We start from the raw sequence: 25,260 nt of genomic DNA, 5'->3' as shown, positions 1-25,260 counted from the left end.
TCTCCCTCCCTCCCACCGTCCCTATCCCACCCCTCTCGTGGTCACAAAGCACAGAGGTGATCTCCCTGTGCTATGCGGCAGCTTCCCACTAGCTATCTAATTTACATTTGGTAGTGCATATATGTCCCTGCCACTCTCTCACTTCGTCACAGCTTACCCTTCCCCCTCCCCATGTCCTCAAGTCCATGCTCTAGTAGGTCTGTGTTTTATTCCTGTCCTACCACTAATCTCTTCATGACATTTTTTTTTCTTAGATTCCATATATATGTGTTAGCATACGGTATTTGTTTTTCTCCTTCTGACTTACTTCACTCTGTATGACAGACTCCAGTTCTATCCACCTCATTACAAATAACTCAGTTTCATTTCTTTTTATGGCTGAGTAATATTCCATTGTATATATGTGCCACATCTTCTTTATCCATTCATCTGTTGATGGACAGTTAGGTTGCTTCCATGTCCTTGCTATTGTAAATAGAGCTGCAATGAACATTTTGGTACATGACTCTTTTTGAATTATGGTTTTCTCAGGGTATATGCCCAGTAGTGGGATTGCGGGGTCGTATGGTAGTTCTATTTGTAGTTTTTTAAGGAACCTCCATACTGTTCTCCATAGTGGCTGTATCAATTTACATTCCCACCAGCAGTGCAAGAGGGTTCCCTTTTCTCCACACCCTCTCCAGCATTTATTATTTCTAGAGTTTTTGATGATGGCCAATCTGACCGGTGTGAGATGATATCTCATTGTTGTTTTGATTTGCATTTCTCTAATGATTAATGATGTTGAGCATTCTTTCATGTGTTTGTTGGCGATCTGTCCCAGTGCTCTTAGAGGCCCTGACACATTTGAACCATATTCTACAGCAGTGAACTAATCCCTAAAGGTGCAGCCCCCTTCCCCCACCCCTGCAGGCGGTGACAGATCACGGGTCAGAGTAATCTGCTCTTGAATAGAGGCTGCATCCTTAGTTTGGAGTAGCAACAACGGTGGGGGGTTAATTGGATATACTGATTCAGAGGTGGAGGAAGAGCCCGAAATACCCTGTCCCCTTGAGCCTGCTGATGGGAGATTGATTCATTTCTTCATATAACTAGAGTTTGCCTCTTTGTAGGGGTCATGAGCCACTTGTCAGAACTCTCCATGTGCATTTGCCATCCGTTTTGTAAGGCAGGGAAGTACACGACTCTTCAAACTTCGTGTCATAAGGTGTAAATTCCTACATGCCTAAATAGGAATCCAGCCCCATGGTGTGGGAGATTTTCCTGCAAAAATGCTAAATATGGTGAATGGCTTTCTGTTACATGCAGTTTGGAAACCCAGCAAGTGTCTGATCATCCAGAACTGAACCTCCTTCCCAAGTTCCTTGCACCAGGACCTTAAGGAGACACCTTGATCGCTGAGGTTCTACTGGGCCCTGCTCTTGACCACTGCTGCCTGCTGTGATATGTGTGCCTCTTTCACCAAAATCGAATGCCAGCTCAAAGTGTGTGCTGTGTCTCTTTGTCATCCGGCCAATATAATAGGCTCTGAAACAGGGCCACTCCATTTTGTAAATGAGCATAAGTAATTCAGAGGAAAATGAGCATGGTTTTGCCTCAAGCAGGGACAGTAGCTATTGTTTATTAAGATGCCATTGGAGGTGGAACAACTCCCTACCATCCTGTAATCAGAGGTCTTGTGTCAGCAGTCACTTCAGCGGGAGAAGTGGAGGCTGGAAAGTCATGGATGGAGACACAGGAGCTCATCCGCCACAGGCCAGGCAAGTGGGGACTGGCCGCCATCAGTGGCGTTCCTGCTGTGGGATTGCAGAGCATAACAGGAGGGGTGCAGGTCACAGGGTTTAATGAATCCCCTTCCCCTAATTATCAGTCTCTAAAATGTCCCTACAGAGAAAGCTGGGTACTGATTCTCTCTCGAATCCTTACAAGCAGACGTTTTTCTTTCCCCAAGCCAAGCCTAGTCCTGTTACCTTTCCCTTTGAGTCAAGTAAGGACAATTTAAGATGTCCTTTTCTTGCTCAGAGCCTTATGATTCACTTTTATCCTGCATTTGATTTGTGGAGAACAAGCAGCATGGAGTCTGGCTTTTTTTCATTTTGGGGATGAGCAGTGTCTTTGCTTTATTGTACTTTGAAAGGTGTATTGGAGCATCACACTCAGGCACTGGAACCAGCTGCCTTCCCGTCCCCTATAACTGCAAGGAGTGGATAGAGAGACACCATCCTTCATGGAAACTTCTGCAGTCCCCATTCTGTGGACGCAGACTTACAACACGCCTGCCCGTGCACACACACACGCACACACACACACACACATCCAGCACAATCCAGCCGCAGCCTCCCTGTCACCAGCATGGAAGGCCACAGTGACAAATAGATGCTGCCTCAGGGTTTTTTTCCTTCTTTTCTTTCTCTCTCCCTCCCCCCACCGAGCCTTTTTTCCTAGCCTTGGCATAAAATGGTCAAATGATGTTCTACTGCAGAATTCAATTTCACAGTTCAGTTAGGTCCTTGATTACACTGCCAAATTCAGATTAATGTGCATTTAACTAACATGGATCAGGGGAATTCTGGCTGACAGCCAGCTGTAATCGGAGTAATTGATAGCTGTGTGGAGTTTTATGCCCTGTCCACCCCAGCACACCACTGGTGAAATTGATTGATTAAATGAATTCATTGCTATAATTATTTATAATTTTGATACATCACAAGCCTGTGACTGGCTCTATCCTTGGAGATGTGCTCATTGTGGAAGGGGAATCTGGCTGAGTTGTTAACTGAGGATTATTTATTCCCATATAATACTGTTTTTTTTTTTTTTTAGTCCTTCTTATTTTTTGATTGGGTTTGAATAGAGACATGAAAAAGCCTGTTTCTTTAAGATTTAATTTATATTGAATTCTAAAAGGCATTGGGAAACTAAAAAATGAATATATGTTATTAACCATTTTAGAGGAAGGAAACTAAGACTGTTTCTATGTCTTTTCAGTATTTTTAAAGATTCCTGTAGTGAGAATTCCTTCTGAGAATGTATTTGATTTCCAATGACAATTAGTGGTCCTGTGACATCAACTAAGCAGTTTGGCAGTCTGATGATATCAGCCTGGGTAATCATTTACAAATAAATCTGTTCTCTTATTACATCTTGCCATATGGAGATCACCCGTAAAAGTATGCAGACCATGGTCTCACTTGTATGAAACTATTGATACTTTTCCACAAAATCACAGAACTGTTCTCTTTGGAGGAGTGGGGAAAGCCTTTCTGGTGTCTCTTTATTGTTTTCTCTCCTGCCTTGTGGCTTTCCACCCCTGCTCCCTATACCCTTGCAATAAGGTCTTAGAAGGTAAACTATATGCATAGATCTTTTGGAAATGGTTTGGGGCACGGATGGTGGGAGGCACATTGGATTTGCTTATTAAATATCTATACCTTTCCCTGGTCCAATTTCACCACATTGTGGTTTCACTAGATGATAAAATCCTACATCCCTCTTGAGATGCTACAGTCCTGCCCACGTGGACTCCAAATGTACTCCTTTTGTTCTAGAATATATTTGTAAATCAGGTTGTAGAAAAGGTAGCCCAGTTCAAGCTTCACTCTTCTGCAAGTCTCTCTTACAGACATGAACGTGTATATAGGTACAAAACAGTATATATGGACAAATTCATCATTTTTGTTTCACCCATTTATAATTATAAGATATTATGGGAAAGATGATTTAGAGTAGAACAATTAAATAATTATAACAGTTTAAGAGCCATGTAAAAGGGCCAGGAGGCCATGCTATAGAAGAAAGCTTGGGCTTTCTTTCTTGAACAAACACACAGAAGAAAGTTTGGACATTGCAGCTGAACACAAAATTCTGCTCTGGCCAAAGTAAAAATGAAAGCAGTGAATTATGTATATATGAGCAACTCATTTTGCTGTGATGATTATTCCTTTTTTTTGTATATTTTGAGCTGATTTCTATAAGCCAAGCCAAGACACACACACACACACACACACATACACACACACACACACACACACACACACACACACACACACACACATACACACACACTTAATTTTTCTTTTCACCCCCCTCCCCCAGGCATTATCATCCATCATTTTCTGGCCCAGTTCTTGCATTTGGCCTCAGGCTGCTCAGACATCTGGGCCCCCAGTGAAACGCCCTAATCAGGCTTTAGCTCCCTAGCAGTCACTCTACACTGTGCCCACCTCTGTCCTGACCCTGTCTACCTTTTCATCATTGAAAGATAGCTCTGAGAAGGTATCAAGGACCCACGTTCTAAAGTGACACTGTCTGGATTTGAACCCCAGCTCGACTTCTTAGGAGCTTTGAGACCTTTGCATGACTACTTAAACCCGTGTTGCCTTAGTTTCCTTTTCTGTAAAATGGAACAATTACAGGACTTTATCTCACTGTGTAACTTGGGATTTAAATGTAGCCATGTACATGAAATGCTTGGAACAGTCCCTGGCACATGGGAAGCACTCAGCAAATGTCAAGTATCATTATTAACATCAGTGTGAGTTACTCCTGTGAGACATGGAAGGGGCACTGACTTTGCTCCCAGTAAAACACCCCTACTTTTTATCAGAGAGAATGTCCACCCTTGATTATGTAGGCCAGGGAGGTGACAACTAGTGGAAGAAATGCCAAGGCAGGCAAGAAAGCAGGCCTCTGGTGCCAGTGTGTCCAGCAGCTGGGATATGGACACCCTCCCACTGGAGGTGAAGGCCTGACCTGAGCCAAAGAATCGGGTTGTATAATCTTCTTGGAGGTTTGGGGCAGTTGGCCTTGGATTGCTTGGGAACAGTTTCACCTCCCAGAGCCTCAGCTTTATCAATACAGTGGGATTAACTGCCTTCTGCTTGACTCTTAGAGTGAAAAATCATGAGGCCAGCCACCAGCGCGTGGGCCAGCGATAGTCACCATCATGGAACTCTTGGGTCATCAAAACCCAACTGAGAGCCATGGTTCTGCAACATTGTGGCCAGAACCAAGTCACCTATGAATTTCTCCTTCCCAAAGCCAGCTGTTTGTCCACCATCATCTCTTTGAGGGGATGGAGTCTGGAGGGAGGACCATGCATTCTCTCACTGGAGCCAAAAGTCCATTGTCCTTTGACTGGTATCCCTTGAGTCTGGTTCCAAAAACTGTCTCCTGTGATAGTGTTTGCTCCTCATCCATTGCTTTTTTAAGAGTCTGCACCTCTTCCCAGCAGCCATGAAAGACAATGGCACCATTTTATCTCCAAGATCTAGTTTCAAAGACATTTAGCTAGCACTGAGCAACTCTGCATTCTGTCTGACTGGAAATTGTCCCATTTGTGCAGACAAGCGTCCTTTGCTTTCTTTTTCTTTTTTTTTGTATTGAATTATTTTTAAATTTAATTTTTATTTTATTTTATATTGGAGTATGGTTGATTTACAAGACAAAGGAGGCAAAAGAATAGACAATGGAGAAAAGACAGTCTCTTTAATAAGTGGTGCTGGGAAAACTGGACAGCTACATGTAAAAGAGTGAAATTAGAACATTCTCTAACACCATACACAAAAATAAACTCAAAATGGATTAAAGACCTAAATGTAAGGCCGGATACAAGCATCCTTTTCTTGATGCATCATGCCAGCCATGAAGAGTAGACTCTGATAAGGAAGAGCAGTGTCCGCATGCGATTCCTACGGGAAACAGCCTTTTATTTCTGACATTTCTTCAGAGACCGGTTATACATGCTTGTGGGGGATGAATTCAGTTTCACTTAAACTACAGGAGGAGATCCTCCCAGGAAGACACCAGGAGATGATGGCATGTGGTGGCTCCCAGGACACATTTTCAAAAGTAAAAGTCACAGACCCCGCTTGCCCTCACGCACTGGCCTTGTGACTAGACTCGGCTTGGCTAATCTGGAGCTTAATTTAAAGGAAGAATTGAATTATTTAATTTACACTGACATTTGTCTCCCCCCCAGCCCAGCACATACACACGCCAGTTTTCCTTGTGTATGGCACAAATCCAGGACCTTAGACAAAAATCAGCTTGATGTCAAATATAGCATTTTAATTATAATACAGTGCTGAATATATTATAATTAGGGACACTTTGATCGTTTTAGAAGGTTAATGTATGGGAGTATATATGCTACCAGTACATTGTACACATTCAGTAAATGCTCACTAGTCTTATTACCACTGTATTACTATTTATTATTTTCTTTTATGTTCCTGCTACTGTGCTAAGCACTTTATATAATAATAACACTACCCAGAATGAATTAACAGACTGTATGGAACAGTCACTGTTCAAATCCTTTGATTTGTATTCAGTTCTTTAGAGTTCACAGTGACCTAAGCAGATAGGTATTATTATCATTGGTAGGTATTATTATTATTGCTCTCATTTTACCAGTGAGAAAACTGAAGCACAGGAGTTGAAATAACTTGCCCAATGTCGTACAACTTGTAAATGGCAGAAGAAGTTTTCGAGTCCAAAGTCTTTTCTTAAACACCAGGCTGCTCTAGGATTCCCCCAGGTAAGCCTCATAAAAGCCCCATGAGGGAGGTGTGATGACCCTCATTTTACAGATGAGGAAACTGAGGTTGACACAGGCTAAATGATTTGACTCAAGTCATTAGAATCAATATTCAGCCCTCAATATGTCCTTCAAATATGTCCTTTCTGCTCTGCAACCAGGCCAGGGCCCTGGCTTAGCAGGACCCCGGCCCCTGCTGGCTGATGCTAGGCTGTCTGAGTGTAGCCGTACAGGAGGCCAGCAGTGTGATCTGGGAGCCAGTGGACAGTGCATAACTGAGAATGGTACCATGGCAATTTTCAGGGGGCTGCTGTGTACAGATCTTGCTCCCTGACTTGTTGAAAAGGCATCTGTTCATGCTGTGCAAGGGGTCAGAGGTTCAGACACCCTCCTTCTGCCAGATGACCACCACGTTGCCAGATGCAACGAGCAACATGCCGCATCCAACTTCACTTCTCCGTGGCATTTGATGTGGTTCATCACTCCTTCCTTCTTGAAATACTTTCCTTCCTGGGCTTCAGGACATCCTAGTTCCTTAGTTTCTTTCCTACATCACAAGCCACTCCTTCTCTGCTCCTTTTTGCAAGTTCCTTCTCCTCTTTTTGGTCTCTAGATGTTGTAGTCCTTGGACTTTCTTTTACATATTCAACACCATGGCTTTTAACACCAGCTAAATACTGATGACTCTCAGATTCATGTCTTTAGCATCAACTTTTCCCTGGACTGGAGGCATGTCTAAGTCACCTAAGTGGCATCTCCACTTGGATGCTTAATAGCTCTCTCAAACTTAATGTGGCCATGATGGAACTCTGTGTTTCACCCTATGTTTTAGTTATCTATTGCTGTGTAACAAATTATCTCCACACTTAATGGCTTAAAACAACAATGAACATTTATTACCTCATACAGTTTCTGTGGGTTTCCATAGCTAGCTTAGCTAGGTGATTCTGGCCTTGAATCTGTCATGAGGTTGCAGACAAGAGGTCAGCAGGGCTGCAATCATCTGAAGGCTTGACTGGGGCCAGAGGATCACCTCCAAGATAGCGCACATGGCTGTTGGTGGAAGGCTTCAGTTTCTAGGTGGCTCTTGGAAGGAGGGCCTCTCGGTAGGATTTTGGGTGTCCTCACGACATGGCAGCTGGAGAAAGCCAGAGCAAGTGATCCAAGAGAGATGGCAGAGAAGCCACAATGTCTTTTTTGGCCTCAGAGGACACTATTACTGCCACCATATTCTTTTGCTCACAGATCAACCGGATACAATGGGGGAGGAGACTACACATTCATATCGGGAGGCAGAGATCACTGGGAGCCATCTTGGAGGCTGATTCACAGCCGAGAAGCCTGCTCCTGTCCCTATGCTCCTCATATTATTAAGTGGCTTGCTCCTCAGGATAATATCCTGGGAGTCATCTTTGATTCTTGTCCTTCATATTCTAATCCAATCCATCAGCAAATTGGATCAGCTCCATCTGCAGACCCTACTCTGGATCTCATTTCTCACCCCATCTACAGCACCCACCCTCATCTCTGCCCATATTGACAGCAGTAAGCTAACTGGCATCCCTGTTTCCACTCTTGCCACCAAAGCCTCTTCTCCAGCATCCAGAGAGTCAAGTTCATGTCACTGTCCTCTGCTTAGCAACCTCCAGTGGCTCCCACCTCCCTCAGCAACAGCCAGCATCCTTGCCCTTGTCTGTATGATCTGCCCCGTCACCGCTTCTCTGTCTGTCTTTCCAAACTGCCGCCTCTCTGCTCCAGGAGAGCCTCCAGGCTGTTCCTCAAGCCTGTGTGTGCCTCAGAATCCTGCATGTGCTGTGCCCTCTGCCTGGACTACGCCTGCCCGCCACAGTCACAGGGCTTGCTCCCGCACTTCAGCCAGGTTTCTGCTCATGTTACACCTCTCAGAAAGGCCTTCCTTGGCCATCCCATGCAAGATGGCACCTTGTTACTCTCAACCCCCTTGCTCTGCTTTATTTTTCTTCATATCACCTATTACTGCTGGATCACATACTGTATATTTATTAATTTTCTTGTTTATCGTCTGTCTCCTTCTTTAGAATGTCAACTCCAGGACAACAGAAATACCATCCATTATGATTATTGCTGGACCTTCCCACAGCACCTGAAATGGTGCTTAGCACATAATGGTTGCTTAAATATTAATCTGTGCACTAAACGAATGAATGAATGAACCACGTGGGAGCAATGAATTCAACTAGAACAGTGCCACCCAATAGAACAGTCTGCGATGGTGGAAATATTCTATATGTTCTATAAATATTCTATATCTTGTCCAACGTGGTGACTCTTAAATACCTAACATGACTAATATGAGTGAGGAATGGAATTTTTTATTTTAACTTTTAATTTCTATTGATTTTAATTAAATAGCCACATGTAGCCAGTAGCCATCATTTTAGAGCAAATCTGGATCCTTGGAGTGGGCATGTAAATGTCATTCCATGTACATCCTGGTAGAGTGGAAGAGACTTCCTGGGACTCTGTGTTAAGAAGGAGCTGGAGGTCCAATCAACGAATCTTTTTCAAACACCTTCTATGTATCCAACACTCTCGTTATCATCAGGATCTTACACAAAAGAGTGTATTCATCTATTAGCATTTTCTGCTTTGGGCAAGGAGGCAAGGGTGGTATGATGTGGTATATTCACCATCCCTGACCTCAGTCATTCCAGGGGTGACCAGAGCTCCTTCTTGACTTTTCCAGAGAGTGATTGCTGGAACTTACACCTAGTGTCATGGCAGCCCCTCACTGGCTTCCCCCACCCCTGCCTTGTGTGTCCTCCCCATCCTCTCCACAAAGTTCCCTCAATCCACTCTTCACAATCAGAGTAGAATGTTCTTGCCTGGAATCCTTTTGAGGGCTGAGCAGATTTCTCTTTCACACACACACACGCAGCCCTGCAGATTTTGGATTTTCTCAAACATTATACATTTATACTGATTTGTATGTGTTTATCTTATTGTCCGAAAAGCTTCTTTGCACAGGGAGTTAGGTTGTCCCTTTTACGTATTCGGTGAGTTCCCTACATATAAACCTTCAAGTTGTGAACTTTCAAAGATGTGAACGTGCATTCGTATGTCCAGTCATGTAAGTTAGTTCACATGTCTGGTGTACATTGTCACATGCATGCATCCTCTACAAGTGGTTGTGCTTTTGTGTACTGTACTGTACAGTATCTTTATTTCAAGCCCAGAATGTCCAGAAGCAAGCGTGAAAGCAGCAATGATATAGCTGGTACTGCTAAGAAGCGCCAAGCAATAACGATGGAAACAAAAGTGAAAATAATTGAGAGAGTGAAGCGAGGAGAAATAATATGGTAGACGCCGCTAGTTCTTATAACATGAATTGTTCAACCATTGGCATGATTCTGAAGAACAAGGACAAGATCATGGAACACGTGAAGTCTGCTGTGCTGATGATGTCACCAGTAATATCGAAGAAGTGTGGAAAAGTGATGGAGGAGACGGAGAAACTTCTCAGTGTGTGGATGCAGGATCACATCAGTGTTGAGTCCTGCTCAGCTTAATGCTGATGCAAGAGAAAGCCAAAAGCCTTTATGAAGACTTGAAGAATAAACACAGTGAAGAATCAGAGGGCACATCTTTTAATGCCAGCCGTGGCTGGTTTCATTGGTTCAAGGCTAGAGCCAACCTTCACAACGTAAAGGTAAGTGGCGAGGCAGCAAGTGCAGATATGGTAGCTGCCTGGGAATTTCCTGAAACGCTTTGAGAAATTATTGATGAAGGAGCATATTTCACCTAGTAGGTTTTTAATGTGGATGAGATAAGACTGTACTGGAGAAGGATGCCAGACCAAAGTTACATCAATAAGAAAGAAAAGTTGATGCCAGGCTATAAAGCAGCAAAGGACTGGCTAACTCTGTTGTTTGATGGCAATGCTTTCGGCAATATGAAGATGAAGCCTGACTTAGTTTATCATTCAGAGAACCCAAGAGCCCTTAAAAACACAGCTCAGGGCTCCCTTCCTGTTGTGTGGAAGAGTAACCCCAAATCCTGGGTTACACACGCCATTTTCCAGGACTGATTTTTCCACCACTTTATCCCAGAAGTAGAGAAATATTGCTTGGAGCAAGATGTCCCATTCAACATTCTTTTGCTTCTCAACAGTGCTCCAGGCCGCCCCCCATTCATGGATGACTTTCATCCCAACATCAAAGTAGCGCATCTGCCACCAAATACTATGTCATTCATCCAACCCATGGACCAGGGAGTTATTGTGATTTTCAAGAAATATGTACGTCACACTTTTTGTCAGGCAGTTAAGGCGAGTGATGAATCAGGAACAACATTGTGACAATTTTGGAAGGACTTTAACATCTACAAGGCCATAAAAAACATTAACTTTGCTTGGCATGAGGTTACAGCCGTCACCATGAATAGGGTTTGGAAGAACCTTTGCCCACAGTTTGTTCACGATTTTCTTGGATTTGAGAAGGTGGATGAGGAGTCCAAAGAGGTCTTCAGCAACTTAGTGACCCTCAGCGAGAAGCTGGAGCTAGATCTGCAAGAGGACGACTTCATTGAATTTCTTGCTGTGCAACATGAGGGGCTTACTAATGAAGACCTTATGGAATTGGAGGCCCAGAGAAAGGACAAAGAGAGACAAGAGGAAGAAGAAGTAACTGAAGAACCGAAGAGATTCATGATGTAGAAAATGGCAAGGGAATTTTCTTTATCTGAGGAGGCACTGTTAGTTTTTGAGGCACAGGACCCGAATGTAGGGTGGTACATGAAAGTTGCAGCAGCTGCTCAGAATGCAATCCAGTGCTACCGCATCATCTAAGATGAGAAAAAAGAGCTACTACCCAAACATCACTGGATCGGTTTTTTTCAAGACGGTAGGTAGAATTGAATCCAGCAAGGAACCAGAACCTGTGTCATCCACATCAGGCATGAGTGAAATTGCAGCTTGCCCTCCGTCTCCTATTGCTGACAATCCTTCAGCTCTACCATTGCTCACCTCCTCTCCCTCCTGCAGTCAGTAACTCTTATTGCCTGTTCACTTGATCAGCCCCTGTGTACCAGCTGTTGTACTGTACTACTGTACTTTTCAAGGTACTGTACTGTGAGATTAAAAATGTTTATTTTTTGTTTGTTTTTTATGTATTATTTGTATCAAAAGTATTATAAACCTATTATAGTACAGTACTATATAGCCGATTGTGTTAGTTGGGTACCTAGGCTAACTTTGTTGGACTTACAAACAAATTGGACTTATGAACATGACCTCGGAACGGAACTCGTTCGTATGTAGGGGACTTACTGTATTGGCATTTTCCCCTTCATAACTCCTGGGATCACCTCCTACTACTTGCATTCTAATCCAGGTCTCAGAGTCTACTTCTGGGGATTTTAATAGGGAAGGAGGAAGAAATAGGCAGGGTGGGGAGGTCGGAGGGTAGATAAAAGGTGGAAGCGATGCACCCTGGGACCCCGCGAGGTAAGCCTCACCCACGAGTGGGTTGTGCAGTGGTGCTCATCATTTGGACCAGCTGTGTGATGGCTATGGTGTTCAGATGTAGCATGTGAATTTCTCCATCTGTGTCTGTCTTCCCAGGTGGATTATGATCGAGCACAGGTGGTCCTCAGCCCTCCACTGTCAGGGTCCGACACCTACCCCAGGGGCCCTGCCAAACTACCTCAAAGTCAAAGCAAAACAGGCTATTCCTCAAGCAGCCACCAGTACCCATCTGGGTACCACACAGCCACCCTGTACCACCACCCCTCCCTGCAGACCAGTTCGCAGTACATCTCCACAGCTTCTTACCTGAGCTCTCTCAGCATCTCATCTAGCACCTACCCCCCACCCAGCTGGGGCTCCTCCTCAGACCAGCAGCCCTCCAGGGTGTCCCACGAACAGTTCCGGGCAGCCCTGCAGCTGGTGGTCAGCCCAGGAGACCCCAGAGAATATTTGGACAACTTTATCAAAATCGGGGAAGGGTCAACCGGCATTGTGTGCATTGCCACCGAGAAACACACGGGGAAGCAAGTCGCCGTGAAGAAAATGGACCTCCGAAAGCAACAGAGACGAGAGCTGCTTTTTAATGAGGTAGACGGTGTGTTCGGATCATCCTTTCTGTCCTATGTAACATTTCTTTCCCATTTCAGAAATAACACATATACATTTTAGGACATTAGAAAACACAGAAAATATAAATACAAAAATAGCATCCCTTTTTCTATGCCTGTATGTCTGCCTCTTTATGAAGTACTTCCTGTGGATCAGCCACTGTGCTAAGCATTGGTCTGGTCTGATTCTCACAACAGCCATAGACAGAAAAATGTTATCTCCATTTAGCAATAAGGAAACCTAGCATCAGTTTATGTTACTAGACCGGGGTCAGACAATAGGTTCATACAGCTGTAACAATGCAATCATCTGTGACTTTGGACCCTCTTCCGTGATGGCTTATGTGAAGGCTCCACCCAGCTCCAACTCCCATAGGTGTTCATTTCTTTTCCATGCTCCAGACCTCACAGAGAGCATGGGGTGAGTTGGATTCAGCTTCTTCCCAGTCCACAGCTCCTGATTTCTGGAACTTATTTCCAAACCACAATGCCAGAACAGACAAGGAAAATATAACTTAAACAACTGTATAATTTATTATTTGATACTCATTCTGAAAATATCACCAGAAGTGACCACAGGATGGTAATACCTGGACGCTCTCTCCAGCAAGCAGACACAAGTTGGCCTTTTAATGCCTAAGTCATAATGTTTTTACCTTCAAGACTTATCCTTTGTATTCAGCGCAAACTCTTTCAGACTCAGCCTAGACATTCCAAGAAGTTAAATTGGTGTCATGTGGCCCCAGCCCTAATAACTCTTTACTTCAGTCACTTCTGAGACTCACTTACCTTGGGTTGATGACCATTTTGCCCAGTTAACCAATAGCAGAGTACGGACAATGTGTTTTAAAAGTAACCTATGGGATATCTGATCACATCCCCCCAAACAGTCAACTAAACTCCCTCTTGTGAATGCAAACTCTGCCACGGTTCTGCCTGTTTTTACTCCGTATTCTCCCCCAACCCAGTGTCTGGTTGACCTGCCATTTTCTCTGAATTTGCTAACTTGATCCTCTCTATTCCTGCCAGCTGCTCTCAGTGCTGTCCCTTTGTCTGTAATAGACTTCTGAATACCCCCCCACATACACAATCAGTACTCCCCATCAGTTGAACTCACAGCCCAAATGTAGCCATGAGAAAACAAAAAGTCAAATTTCACGGTCCGAAGTCAAACAGTGTCTTTCCATTTTGCCCAGGTTGTGATAATGCGGGATTATCACCATGACAACGTGGTTGACATGTACAACAGCTACCTTGTCAATGATGAGCTCTGGGTTGTCATGGAATTTCTAGAAGGTGGTGCCTTGACAGACATCGTTACTCATACCAGGTAAGTTTCTTTACCATCCAGGCAAGTAGTTCAAGGTGCTTATTATTCTTTTCCAGGGTAAGGCCTCAGTGACTATATTTATGAACTTTTCATAAGTGGTTAAGCACTTTGAAGGTAGAGAAATGACTGCCCTTTTTCTCTATATTCCCAGGTGCCTATCACAATATCATGTATGTATAGTTCATTCACTCAATTCACATTCTCCCTGCCCTCCAGAAATTCACTGATACCCACTGATTTTAAATCAGCAAGCTGCTGAGAATGGAGTTTCAGTGACAAATAATAGAATTTCCCATCCCTACGTAGATTTCTAAAACTGAGTTTCATTCTCCTAACTTGCGATACCATTGCTATGTGTTGATACCACCAAGGGTACCTGGGGAAGGCAGGGGCAGGTGAAAGATCAAAATTTTATGTCATAATAACAAACTACATAAGAGAGAGAGAGATTCTTCAAATCTGTTTTTAAATCATCTTGCAAGTAACAATGATTGATGGCCACTGTTGCCTCAGCTACTTGCTTCTCTGATGTGTCAGTTGTGGTCATTTCATCAAGTGCTTATTAATCACTTTTTATGTGCCAGGTTCTTTCCTAAGTGCTGGGACTACAAAAGATACAAATGAATAAGGCTCAGATACACCCTTCCAAGGAAGTCTCAGATTAGAAATAAATACATTATAACACCTGTGCAGAATTAGAAAGAAGTATATAAGTAGCATAAAAGAATACCTGAATATCTCTTTAAGAAAGTCAAGAAGGATTTCCAATATACAGTGATGTCGAAGATAGGTTTTGAGAGATGCATCAGAGTTTACTAAGAAGGCAAGTGGGAAGAAAAGGGCATTGAAGGCAAATGAAAGAGTATGTGCTAAGACAGTGCTTCTAAAATTTTAATATGCATACAAATTACCCGTGGATCTTATTAAAATGCAGATCCTGATTCAATGGGGGGGCATAATACTCTGCATTCTAAGGAACCCCCAGGCGATGTTAATGCTGTTAGTTCATGGACCGTGCTGGAAAAGCAAGGTTCAAAGGAACAGACGTGTAAAAAAATCATGTTACATTTGGGAAACTTTAAGTTTGCTCTGCTGGTAAATAAAATACCAAAGAGTTGAGAGGATTGTCATGAAGGAGCTACATTGGGTATTAGCTGATGTCACTGAAATGGCATCCAAATCATAAGTGAATCCAGTTGAGCGACAATAGGTGGAAAGCAAGGTAGCAAGAAAGTGTTCAGAAACCCATAAGGGATTGAAGGTGCTGCTTTTTCTCGGCTAAAATGAGGCAGTGTTTCAATCATGACTCCCTATAGCTCTGAGTCTGCGGTAGACCATCTAAAAACAAAAGGACATGAGGGAAGACACCAAATGTTTATCACCAACATTTCAGCTGGCAGATTCCTATTGGTATAGCCATACAACCACCATATCTACCTATCTATCTATCTATCTATCTAATCATCTTAAATTGTAGCAACAAGTATACTGAAGAGACCTATGAATAAGACAAATGTGACTTACATATAAAACAATTAATAAAAATATGTCCAAGGGAGGGGCTTTTTTCTTGCCTCAGAGAGAATCAGAAAACTACAGCTCTCGCTTTGTCAAGTTCTTATTTTGTATCCGTGGGATTCACTGAAGAGCCAGCCTCTCTATAATCCATTGTGTTTTCTAATTCTCTCCATCTAGTTTTGTCGATGGATTTCCCCTTGAAGGCAGAGTAGCTCCAGAGAGCAAGAAGCAATTGTGTATCAAGGAATACCATGGATATTTAGAATTTGAAATCCTTAAGCCGGTAGTTCAGAGAGTTTCCTATAGTAGATATTCAATACGTACTTCATTGAATGATTGATTGATTGGTTGATAAAACATTTAACTGCTTGCCACTCAAAGTGTGGTCTGGGGACCAGCAGCATCAACATCCCCTAGGAGCTTGTTAGAAATACAGCATCTCAGTCTCTACCCAGATGGACTAAAAGAATCCATGATCTAGCCAGATGCTCAGGAGTTTCTTTTAATTTATTTATTTTATTTATTTAGTTTTTGCTGTGTTGAGTCTTTGTTGCTGCGCACGGGCTTTCTCTAGTTGCGGCGAGCGGGGGCTACTCTTCGTTGTGGTGCCCATGCTTCTCATTGTGGTGGCTTCTCTTGTTGCAGAGCATGGGCTCTAGGCACACGGGCTTCAGTAGTTGTGGCAGGTAGGCTCAGTAGTTGTGGCACATGGGCTTAGTTGCTCCACGGCATGTTGGATCTTCCCGGACCAGGGAGCGAACCTGTGTCCCCTGCATTGGCAGGTGGATTCTTAACCACTGCACCACCAGGGAAGTCCCTTCAGGAGTTTCTTATACATACATTAGTTTTAGCCCTATCTAGCATCTTGTTAAATCATATCCTACTTATTTCAAGGAAACAGTTCTAGAAGGGAAAGGAAAGTACCAAGCTCTGTCAGGTTCTTTATACATTAACTCATGTAACCTTTACACATCTCTGTAAGGTAGGTGTTGATGTGCCTGTCTGTTAGAGGATGAAGCTATGACTCATAGAGGTGAAAAGTATCTTTCTCAAGATCACATATTTAATAATTGGCAGAGCCAGGATTTGAGTTTGGAGTTGACTTCAAAACTGAGGTGTTTTTATCCCCACCTGACTTCCTCCCTGCTGAAGTAGGAAAGCACCAGGCTTTCTACAGTGGGCCATGTCCATTTCAAAGTCATTGAATTAAGAGTCAGTAGCATTTGTTATAAATTCCAGGGGATCTTTCAGTTTGTGATTGGGGGCTCAGAGTCAATTAATTTTTGTTACCATTGACCTGTGAAAAATCTTTATACCTGCTTCAAATAACTCAAATCTCATTGAATCCAAGAAAAATGGATTTTATTTTATTAATTGTATTAAAGATGATAATTCTTGGTCCTGAATTAATTTTAAGATGTAGTTGGACTTGTCCCTGTGGCTGATGCCCTAGACCTCTCAGGAGTGTGCTTTGGGCAGATGTGAAAATTGTCACCTGAAAACAATCCAGCATAATGACCAGCCCACTTACCACAAAACCAAGAACACAGAAGTTGTAGGTTTCCACTCTGTTTCAGACACTTGCCTTCCTATGAGGCCAATTCATTGCAGCGGTAGGAATCCTCTTCAAAGAGAAGGGCATGTTTCTTCATACTCATCCACTTTGTACCTTTGACATTCTCCTGATTGGTTATCTCCTTGGATTTTACTTTGAACCCTAGTTTTACTCAGTTGGGGTTTGTTGGCATCAACAAGACTGAAAAGCAGATTCAAGGCCATCTATTTACTTGTCCTGCTGAGCTAAAAGTTACCTGGGATTATTCCCCAAGTCAATTCTTAAATTTAGGCTCTGGTGGGTTACGCAGTGTGTCTCCTGATAGCCTCCTCTGTTTGCCTGATAGTTTGTTTTAGGAGATCTTTCACATTTGCTACCTAATTTGGGCCTCTCAATATCTCCATGAGAGGGAGGAAGTTTTATACCTAGATGAGTTCGGCAGATGCCTAAATGGGTCATTTTGAGGGCACTGAGGGACTCCATTCTCCACATCATTCTTCTCAACTGGGTTCTTCAGTGGCTGAAAATCCATTCTTTTGAGTTACAATTGCTGCAAGATACAGTAGGGAAAGTGGGAAAGCATGGGTTTTGAACTCATAAAAGGTGGGGTTTGAATCATGATCTGGTTACTTTCTGAGCTTGGGCAGGTCACCTGACCTCAGTCTCCTCTGAAACCAGAAATACCTTCTTCGGAGGGTGCAGCCATGAAATGGGGGAGCATATCCAGTGTTGTCCTTGCCTTTCTCATTCCCATGGTCTATTTATTAGGGTATCACGCATTCACGCTTGGTTATTAGTAACTAATTAGGCCCAATTTCCTTCTTGACAGAGGGACCTGGAGCAACAGAAGCTTCCAGCTCCTGGAGGAGGGAGAGGAAGGGCTGGTGAGAGGCAGGACAAGTCCCAGAGGGGGATCTTAGAGATCTAAAGACCACTTTGCCTGAGTCCAACCTTGAAGAGAACCATGGCCTTGCCCATTTCCAAGATGAGGAAAAAGAGACCAGAGGAAGTTAAAGGACTTCCTCAAAGTCATCTAGCAGCCACTCCTGGAACTTTGGTGTCATTCAGTGTGCCCTCTCTGTAGGAACCTGGAGGTTTGTCAGTACCAGGGGAATTACCTATAAGAGTCCAAGGAAGTGCATTTGCACTGATGACCCAAAAGCCAGCCAATGGGGGTCTCTTTACTTTAGCTTATACTGAGTCCCTATCATCCTCAATGCCAGGCCTTATGTTCTGGGAATCAGGTCCCAAAGACTTCCTTTTCCTTCCCCATAGATTTTCAAAACATGGGCTGGGGAGCATGGACTGGTTCACTAGAACACAAGGGAGTCACCTCTCTTGATCATTTCAAAGATGGTCTTAAGCCTGACCTTGCTCCTTCAATGTGATTTCCTTTCTAGAATGAATGAAGAACAAATAGCTACCGTCTGTCTGTCGGTTCTGAGGGCTCTCTCCTACCTGCACAACCAAGGAGTGATTCACAGGGACATAAAGAGTGACTCCATCCTGCTGACAAGTGATGGCCGGGTAAGATTTTCATGTTGGGTCCCTCCCCGGTTTACCTTGTCATTTCACCTGTCACAGGTATTATATTCCTAAGAACACTTTCTCATAATTCTAATTTTCCTTACTTGCAAGTCACCCACTCCCCTTCCCAGGAGGCTTTTGAAAAAGAAATTACCATCCTCTGTGTCATCCTGTTATTTAAAACTATCTGTGAGGTGAATTTGATGGATAATTTTCTGTCTTAACAGTAAGTTCAGAAAGTAATAAAAACTATAGAAATTTCTTTTATTTTTCTGCCACATTCTTATTTTCATTGGTGGAGAGAAAATGACTTTTCTAGGACTGTGTCCACCCTGTTCATGTGACTACGCATGTCTGCAGTATCTCTCAGAGTCCCTGCAGGAAACAGATGACAAATTCCAGTGCTCTGAGGAGAGTTTAATCAAGGTGTGGGCAGATGAGATGTAGAAAAGCCAAAAGGAACTGTCATGAGGACCAGCATAGGTCTCTAGAATGGAACACCACTCTTATTAACCCATGACTGAAGAGGTGAGGTGCAGAACTAGTTACTGGAATCTTGAAATAGAGATTGTTGTGTGAAGAGGGCTGCTTGGCAGGAGCTCTGATCTTCAGTGGAAACCAGACCATAGTGAACCTGCTGGATGGGAGCTGGGCCAATAAGTACCCGAACCTCACTCTGCTCCTTCCTTCCAGTCTCCTACTGGTGCTCCCCATTGGCTGAGTCCAATCAGAAGCCATCAATGGTCAACACAGTTTGGCCTCCCAGGGCTCAGGGCTCCCAGATCTGAAAGGACAAACAGAAGATATCCATCACACTAGTGTATCCCCAGGCCCAGATATCTGCATTTCCCATCATTGCAGCCTGCTCAGGGGATTCACTTGAAACTCATCAGCCACACCAGATAGAATACAACAGCCAAGGAAGGCATGAGTTGACATTCCCAGGAAGGATTAGTTAGATGGAAGAGTTTTGAAGCATAGATTTTTTTTTCCCTATTTAGACCCTTTTAATCTTCCTGAAACAAGACAGATGTAATAGCCTTGTGATGAATGGAGCCAGCTGTCCCTTTAATGCACCTTTTACCACCCAGCATCCTCAGTCACGTGGAAAACATTCACGTCACATTAGAATTTGCACAGGAATGATCAGAGGGCAACCAGAAGAAACTACCCAAGAACTTTGGTTTTTCTTCTTTTATTTTATAAAGATTGTCAATTTTATTGTGGAAAATTCAGCAAATTCAGAAAAGTATAAAGAATAAAATAAAAATCACCCATAATCCCATTTCCTAAATATATATATATATATATATATATATATATATATATGAACATACATACACACACACATAATTTACCAACTTAGTATTATGTTTAATGGGCAGTTTTAAGTCCTGCTTTCTGCATTACTCTGGCTGAATTTTTTTTAAGAGAGTACAGGAGTATGTATCAGTCAGTTTTTGCTACACAACAAACCACTCAATACTTAGTGGCTTAAACCCATAACCATTTATTTGCTCACAATTCTGTGAGTCGGCTTTTGCACTGACCTCAGCTGGGACAGCTTACCTCTGCTCCATGTGACATCAGCTGAGCTCACTCTTGCATTTGTGGTCAGTTTGGGGTTGACAGCCTCACTAATTAGCCTGGTGGTTGGCTGGATCTCAGCAGTGGTAGTGGAGGTAACTGGGCCTAGATGCAAGGGGTGGGGAAATAACACCATAAACACCACTGCCTCTTGATGGGAGAAGATGCAAAGTTGCATCTAAAGGCATGTGGATACAGAGAGGGGAAGACCATGTGGCCATTTTGCAGCATCTCCCATAGAGCAGGGGAGCTATAGGAAAAGGGCTAGAACTCTCTCCTGACCTGACTCAGAAAAGCACCAGGGCAAGGTCCCATGGCCTCAGAACACAATTTGCAGAGCATTGAACTGGTCCACAAATTGGTTCTGGGGACTGGAGCTTACAGGAAAAAAAAAATCAGGACAGTTTCTGCCAGGCTTTCTTTCCTTGTTTTTAGAGATTGAGAGTGTAGGCTCACCCCTGCTGTGAGTACCTGTCGGATGTCAAAATCAGACGTGAGACAAAGACAGTTCATTATTTAGTTAGCTTACTTAAAGATCTCCCCTCCCCACAATATATGAAAGGCTAGATCATTCATTGTCATTCCTGAGGGCAGAATCTCTGTTTCAACCATTTCTTTAGTTTCCACGCACCCAGCAGAGATCACAGGGACTGGCACATCCTCAGTGCTTTCAGTCTGAACGGTTTGTTCACTCACTCGTTCAATAAATATGAGCTAAACGTCATTCTGTGCCAGGGCAGTGCTAGGTCCTAAGGATGAATAAAGCAAAATCATTAATTTCATTCAGTTTATTTGGAGAATGGGGGTGTGATAATAAACAAATAGATAAACATACAAATAAAATCACCACCAGACTGCAGGGTGATACATTCTAAGTTTTCTATGAGTAATTAACTTAAGTAGAGTAAAGAAGGTGGAGGGTGGAGAGTAGAGGGTCTGTAGAGGCCGGTCAGAGAAGGCCCCTCCGCAGTGGGGTGGTGACAGCGGAGACACGTGAGGCGCGGGGCCTGTGGCCTTCAGGGATGAGAGTGTTCCAGGAAGAAGGAACACAGCATGTGGAGCGGAGCCTGACTCTTGGACACGTTGGCCAGGGTGAGCTCACCCCGATTTAAGAATAAGGTGCCGTATTGACTCCAGTTTCTATAGAGAAAGGAAACTTTTTTCCTAAAAAAGAGAACAGAGATGGAGTGTGACTACTCCAAGAAAAGGCTGAGAGTACAATTTATACTAATCTCTTGGAGCTTTTATAGCGTTCTATAGTGCAGAAGACATATTCATTTATTATCATAATAACAAATCACCTTAGGTGTTAAGTCAAAAGTTATTTTCTCATTCTCACATGACTCTGAGAGTTGGCTGGGCTCAGCCAGCCAGTGCTGCTCTGACTTGTTAGATGGTGCATCTAGAAATCTTCCTCAGCCATATGTCAGGAACATAGTGCTGACTGTTGGCTGGATGCTCAGCTGGAACTTTCCACCAGAACACCTACCATGTGGCCTTTCCATGTGGCCTTCCTTACAGCATGGAGGCTGGATTCCATGAGTGAGTGTCCCAAGAAAACAGGGTAGAAGTATGGCATTTTTATGACCTCAAAGTCACATAGCGTCACTTTTAACATGATCACAGCCCTTCCAGATTCAGCGGGAAGGAACATGAAACTCTCCTGAGTGGGAGGAGAATTGAATCACATGTCAAGAAGATCTCATGGGCTGGACAGTATTGTTGATGGCATTTTTGGAAATATTGTCTGTCACACAAGGTGTGCTGTTGGGAGATGTTCAACATCATCAGCCCTTAGAGAAATGCAAATTAAAACTATGAGATATCGTTACACACCTATAAGAATGGCTAAAATGAAAAATAGTTATAACACCACTAATTCATACAATGCTGGTGCAAATGTAAAATGTAGAGCCACTCTTGAAAAATGGTTAGGCAGTTCCTTTCAAAACTGAAAATGGACTTACCATGTGACAAGCAATCTCACTCTTAGGCATATATTCCAGAGAAATGGAAACTTATTTCCACACATAAACTTGCACACAAATGTTTATGGCAGTTTTAGTCATCATAGCCCCAAACTAGAAAATACCTAAATGTCCTCCAGTGGGTAAATGATTAAATAAACTATGGTGTATATATACTAGGGAATACTACCCAGACAAAAGAAGAAACGAATGAGTGACACATGCAAGAACTTGGATGAACCTCAAGGAAATTATGCTGAGTGAAAAAAAAAGTCAACCTCAAAAGGATACACACTGCATAATTCCATTTATGTAACATTTGTGAAATAACATAATTATAGAGATGTACAGCATATTAGTGGTTGCCAGGGTTTAGGGATTGGAATTGTGTGGCTATAAAGGGGTAGCACCATCACCTTATGGTGATGGTACAGTCGCATATCTTTATTTGTGACGGTGGTTGTGCAAGACTACAATGTGATAAAATTGTAGAGTACACACACATATACACACGTACACACTACATACACAAATAAGTTCATGTATAACTGATAAAATCTGAGTGAGCTCTATGGACTGTACCAACATCAATTTCTTGGTGTTGATATTGAGCTATAGTGCATAAGATGCTAACGTATAGGGAGGACTGGGTGCACATTTCTTTGTAACCTCCTATGAGCCTATATATAGTATTTCAAAATAAAAGATTCTTTTTTAAAACAGTGAATTGCTCAGGTTTAAAAGGATAAGTCCTTTCTGGCCTCTTCAAAGACTACATGGGAAATTTTTTGCCATCAACTGAAAAGAAATCGTTCACTCTTTGTCCATGATAGAAGTAATATCTAGTGAGTCACTAATTTGTATTAAGCAGAGGTGTTTAAGGAGTAGTGTTTGGGGTTTGAAAGGGAAAATGAATAACATGTCATAGAGTGGTTTCAAGAATTACATGAAGTAATTAGTATAAAACCATAAGAGGTAAACCAGGTACACGGTAGATGCTCAGAGTGAAGGCAGTCTCCCTGCCCTTTCAAATAAGGGTTGAGTAAATTCCTCCATGAGTTTTCCTTGGCCTGGGGCTTGCATTTAAGAGATGATACTTAGGGGCCACTAGGCAGGGAGTGACTAACTTTTATCAAATTCATTGGCTGAAATGGAATTCAAACCCATGACCTCTTAAGCCCAATGCATCTATTAAAAAGAGGCATTTACAAGTAATCTTTATGGTTTTTCTTTTTACTATAAATTGGTTGCCACACTTTAAGAAGTAGGAGATTTCACATAAAATTTCAGATTCCTGTCTCCCTTGAAAAAAATCAAAGTGTCTGGCAACACTGTGCCTGACTTCACACATGGCAGGAAAGGAGGTGGTGTGATGAGGGTGAATAGCACTACAGTGCAAATGTTGCTGGTGCCCCACCCTAATCTTCCCATTTCAGTGCTCGCTAACTCCACCTCCAAATGCCACCACCTGCATCTCTTTGCCTGGGGACTTCTCTGGCTACTGTAGTCTGCTCTTCCAGCACAAAGCAGGCTAGAAATTCCAGGAAATTAACATTCGTGCTTCCCAGGAGCAGCCTTGAAAAAGTGATGGGAGTTGGTATATAAATACCCCAGCTCTCTCGCCCTTGGATGGAATAGCTCTGAGGCACATGTTCTACACAGTCTCCCAGATGTCCTCAGCAGTATTAATCTCTAGTTCCCATGGTGGCAACTTCCTTGCTGATTAACCCTTGATTGACTGCCTTCCCTTCCCTGTTATACTTCCCTATTTCACTGCTAGTGTTTCCTGTATCTCCCCAATAAATGACTTACACTGAATCCTTGTCTCAGCATTTTCTTCTGGGAGAGAGGGGCCCAAACTAACATAGCACCCAGAAATAATAAATATGTTTGTGCCCTTTCTCCCACAGGATTTGAAGGGAGGGTTAAAGGATAAATAAGGGGCCATAGACGGGCAACCAGAGCCTATGAGTGTTCCACACATTCTCTACTGGGGCCCCGACAATCAGCTGGAAGTTAGTGTCTCTTTACCAGGGGCGTGTGTCCCTAGTTTTCCATTGTCTCCACTGGCTCATTTAATTCATTGGTATTATTGGGTTGGCCAAAAAGTTCATTCGGGTTTTTCCAATAGATGTTACGGGAAAACCTGAGCAGAATTTTGGCCAACCCAATATTTTCCTGGCTCCTTTAGCCATTTGAATTTTGCTGTCTCTCAAATTGCTAGAATTTTACAATTAGAAGAAAACCTGAAGATTATCTCCCAGAAGCTCTTCTTAAATAGAGACTTGGCCATATTAAATAGCTTGCTTAAATTCATTCCTTTCCAGTAGTATCTGAGATACACCCAAACACTCCCTCCACAGAAGTTATTTCTAATGCAGGGAACACAGCATGAAAAGTCAGGAGGCCCCAGGGTTGAGTTCACTGCTAAAACTGTCACATAGTCTTGGGCAAGTTCCTACCACTCTCTGTGCTGTGCCAAGTGGCAGAGGGGCTGGCTGAGTCCTCTAGGCCATTCCAGCTCAGCTGCTATGATGCCTTCCCTCTCCTCTCGGGTTTGGCTGCTGAAGAAGTGGGTCTTCAGCTGGAGGCACCATCATCAGTCTGGCCCCTTCTATTACCTTGGTTTCTTTGTCCCTGGGTCATTGCTCTTCTTAAAACAAGTTCTCAGATTTTAGTGAGCATCACAACCCCTGGAAACCTTGGCGAAAAACAGATTCCTGGGCCCTTCTCTCAGAGATTCTGATTCAGTCAGGCTGCATGTATCTCTGAGCAATTTCCAGCTGATGATACACACTTGAGTACCATTGCCTTATAGGAAGAACCCAGGAACCAGGCACAAAAGCAGCCATCTTTCTGCCTTAGCAAAAACCTGGAGCAGATGCAAGAATTCTTTAGAGCATACACAATTTACAAAACGAGGGGTTTACATTTTATTTTAAACCTGTAGCTATCCTGTGGGTAGATTCTCTTTTGCTCCTTCTCTTGCAAATTTTTGTGGGGCCCCTTACTCCTAGCCGGGATGCATTGAGATGGATAAGATCTCAGGTTTAAGTAGCAGCTTTGTCTGACCTCTGAGTTCTAGTTCCTTGTCTGGCCCCTGTGGAACCAGCTACCTCTCCTC

At 43.1% G+C, this 25,260-nt stretch overlaps 1 protein-coding gene across 1 annotated transcript in view; it reads left to right on the top strand.

Annotated features, from left to right (window-relative positions):
* The window catches only part of PAK5 (p21 (RAC1) activated kinase 5), a 101,963-nt gene that overhangs the window by 66,640 nt on the left and 10,063 nt on the right, over positions 1-25,260 (top strand). The window contains exons 3-5 of the mRNA XM_007109076.2: positions 12,141-12,632; positions 13,849-13,982; positions 18,456-18,582. Of these exons, the coding sequence (XP_007109138.1) occupies positions 12,141-12,632; positions 13,849-13,982; positions 18,456-18,582 (753 nt within the window). The remainder of the gene's footprint in view (positions 1-12,140; positions 12,633-13,848; positions 13,983-18,455; positions 18,583-25,260) is intronic.

This window comes from Physeter macrocephalus, chromosome 14 (assembly GCF_002837175.3).
Source record: "Physeter macrocephalus isolate SW-GA chromosome 14, ASM283717v5, whole genome shotgun sequence".
Classification (NCBI taxonomy): domain Eukaryota; kingdom Metazoa; phylum Chordata; class Mammalia; order Artiodactyla; family Physeteridae; genus Physeter; species Physeter macrocephalus.
The sequence above is the reverse complement of the archived record's forward strand: the minus strand, read 5'-3'. Positions and strand labels throughout refer to the sequence as shown.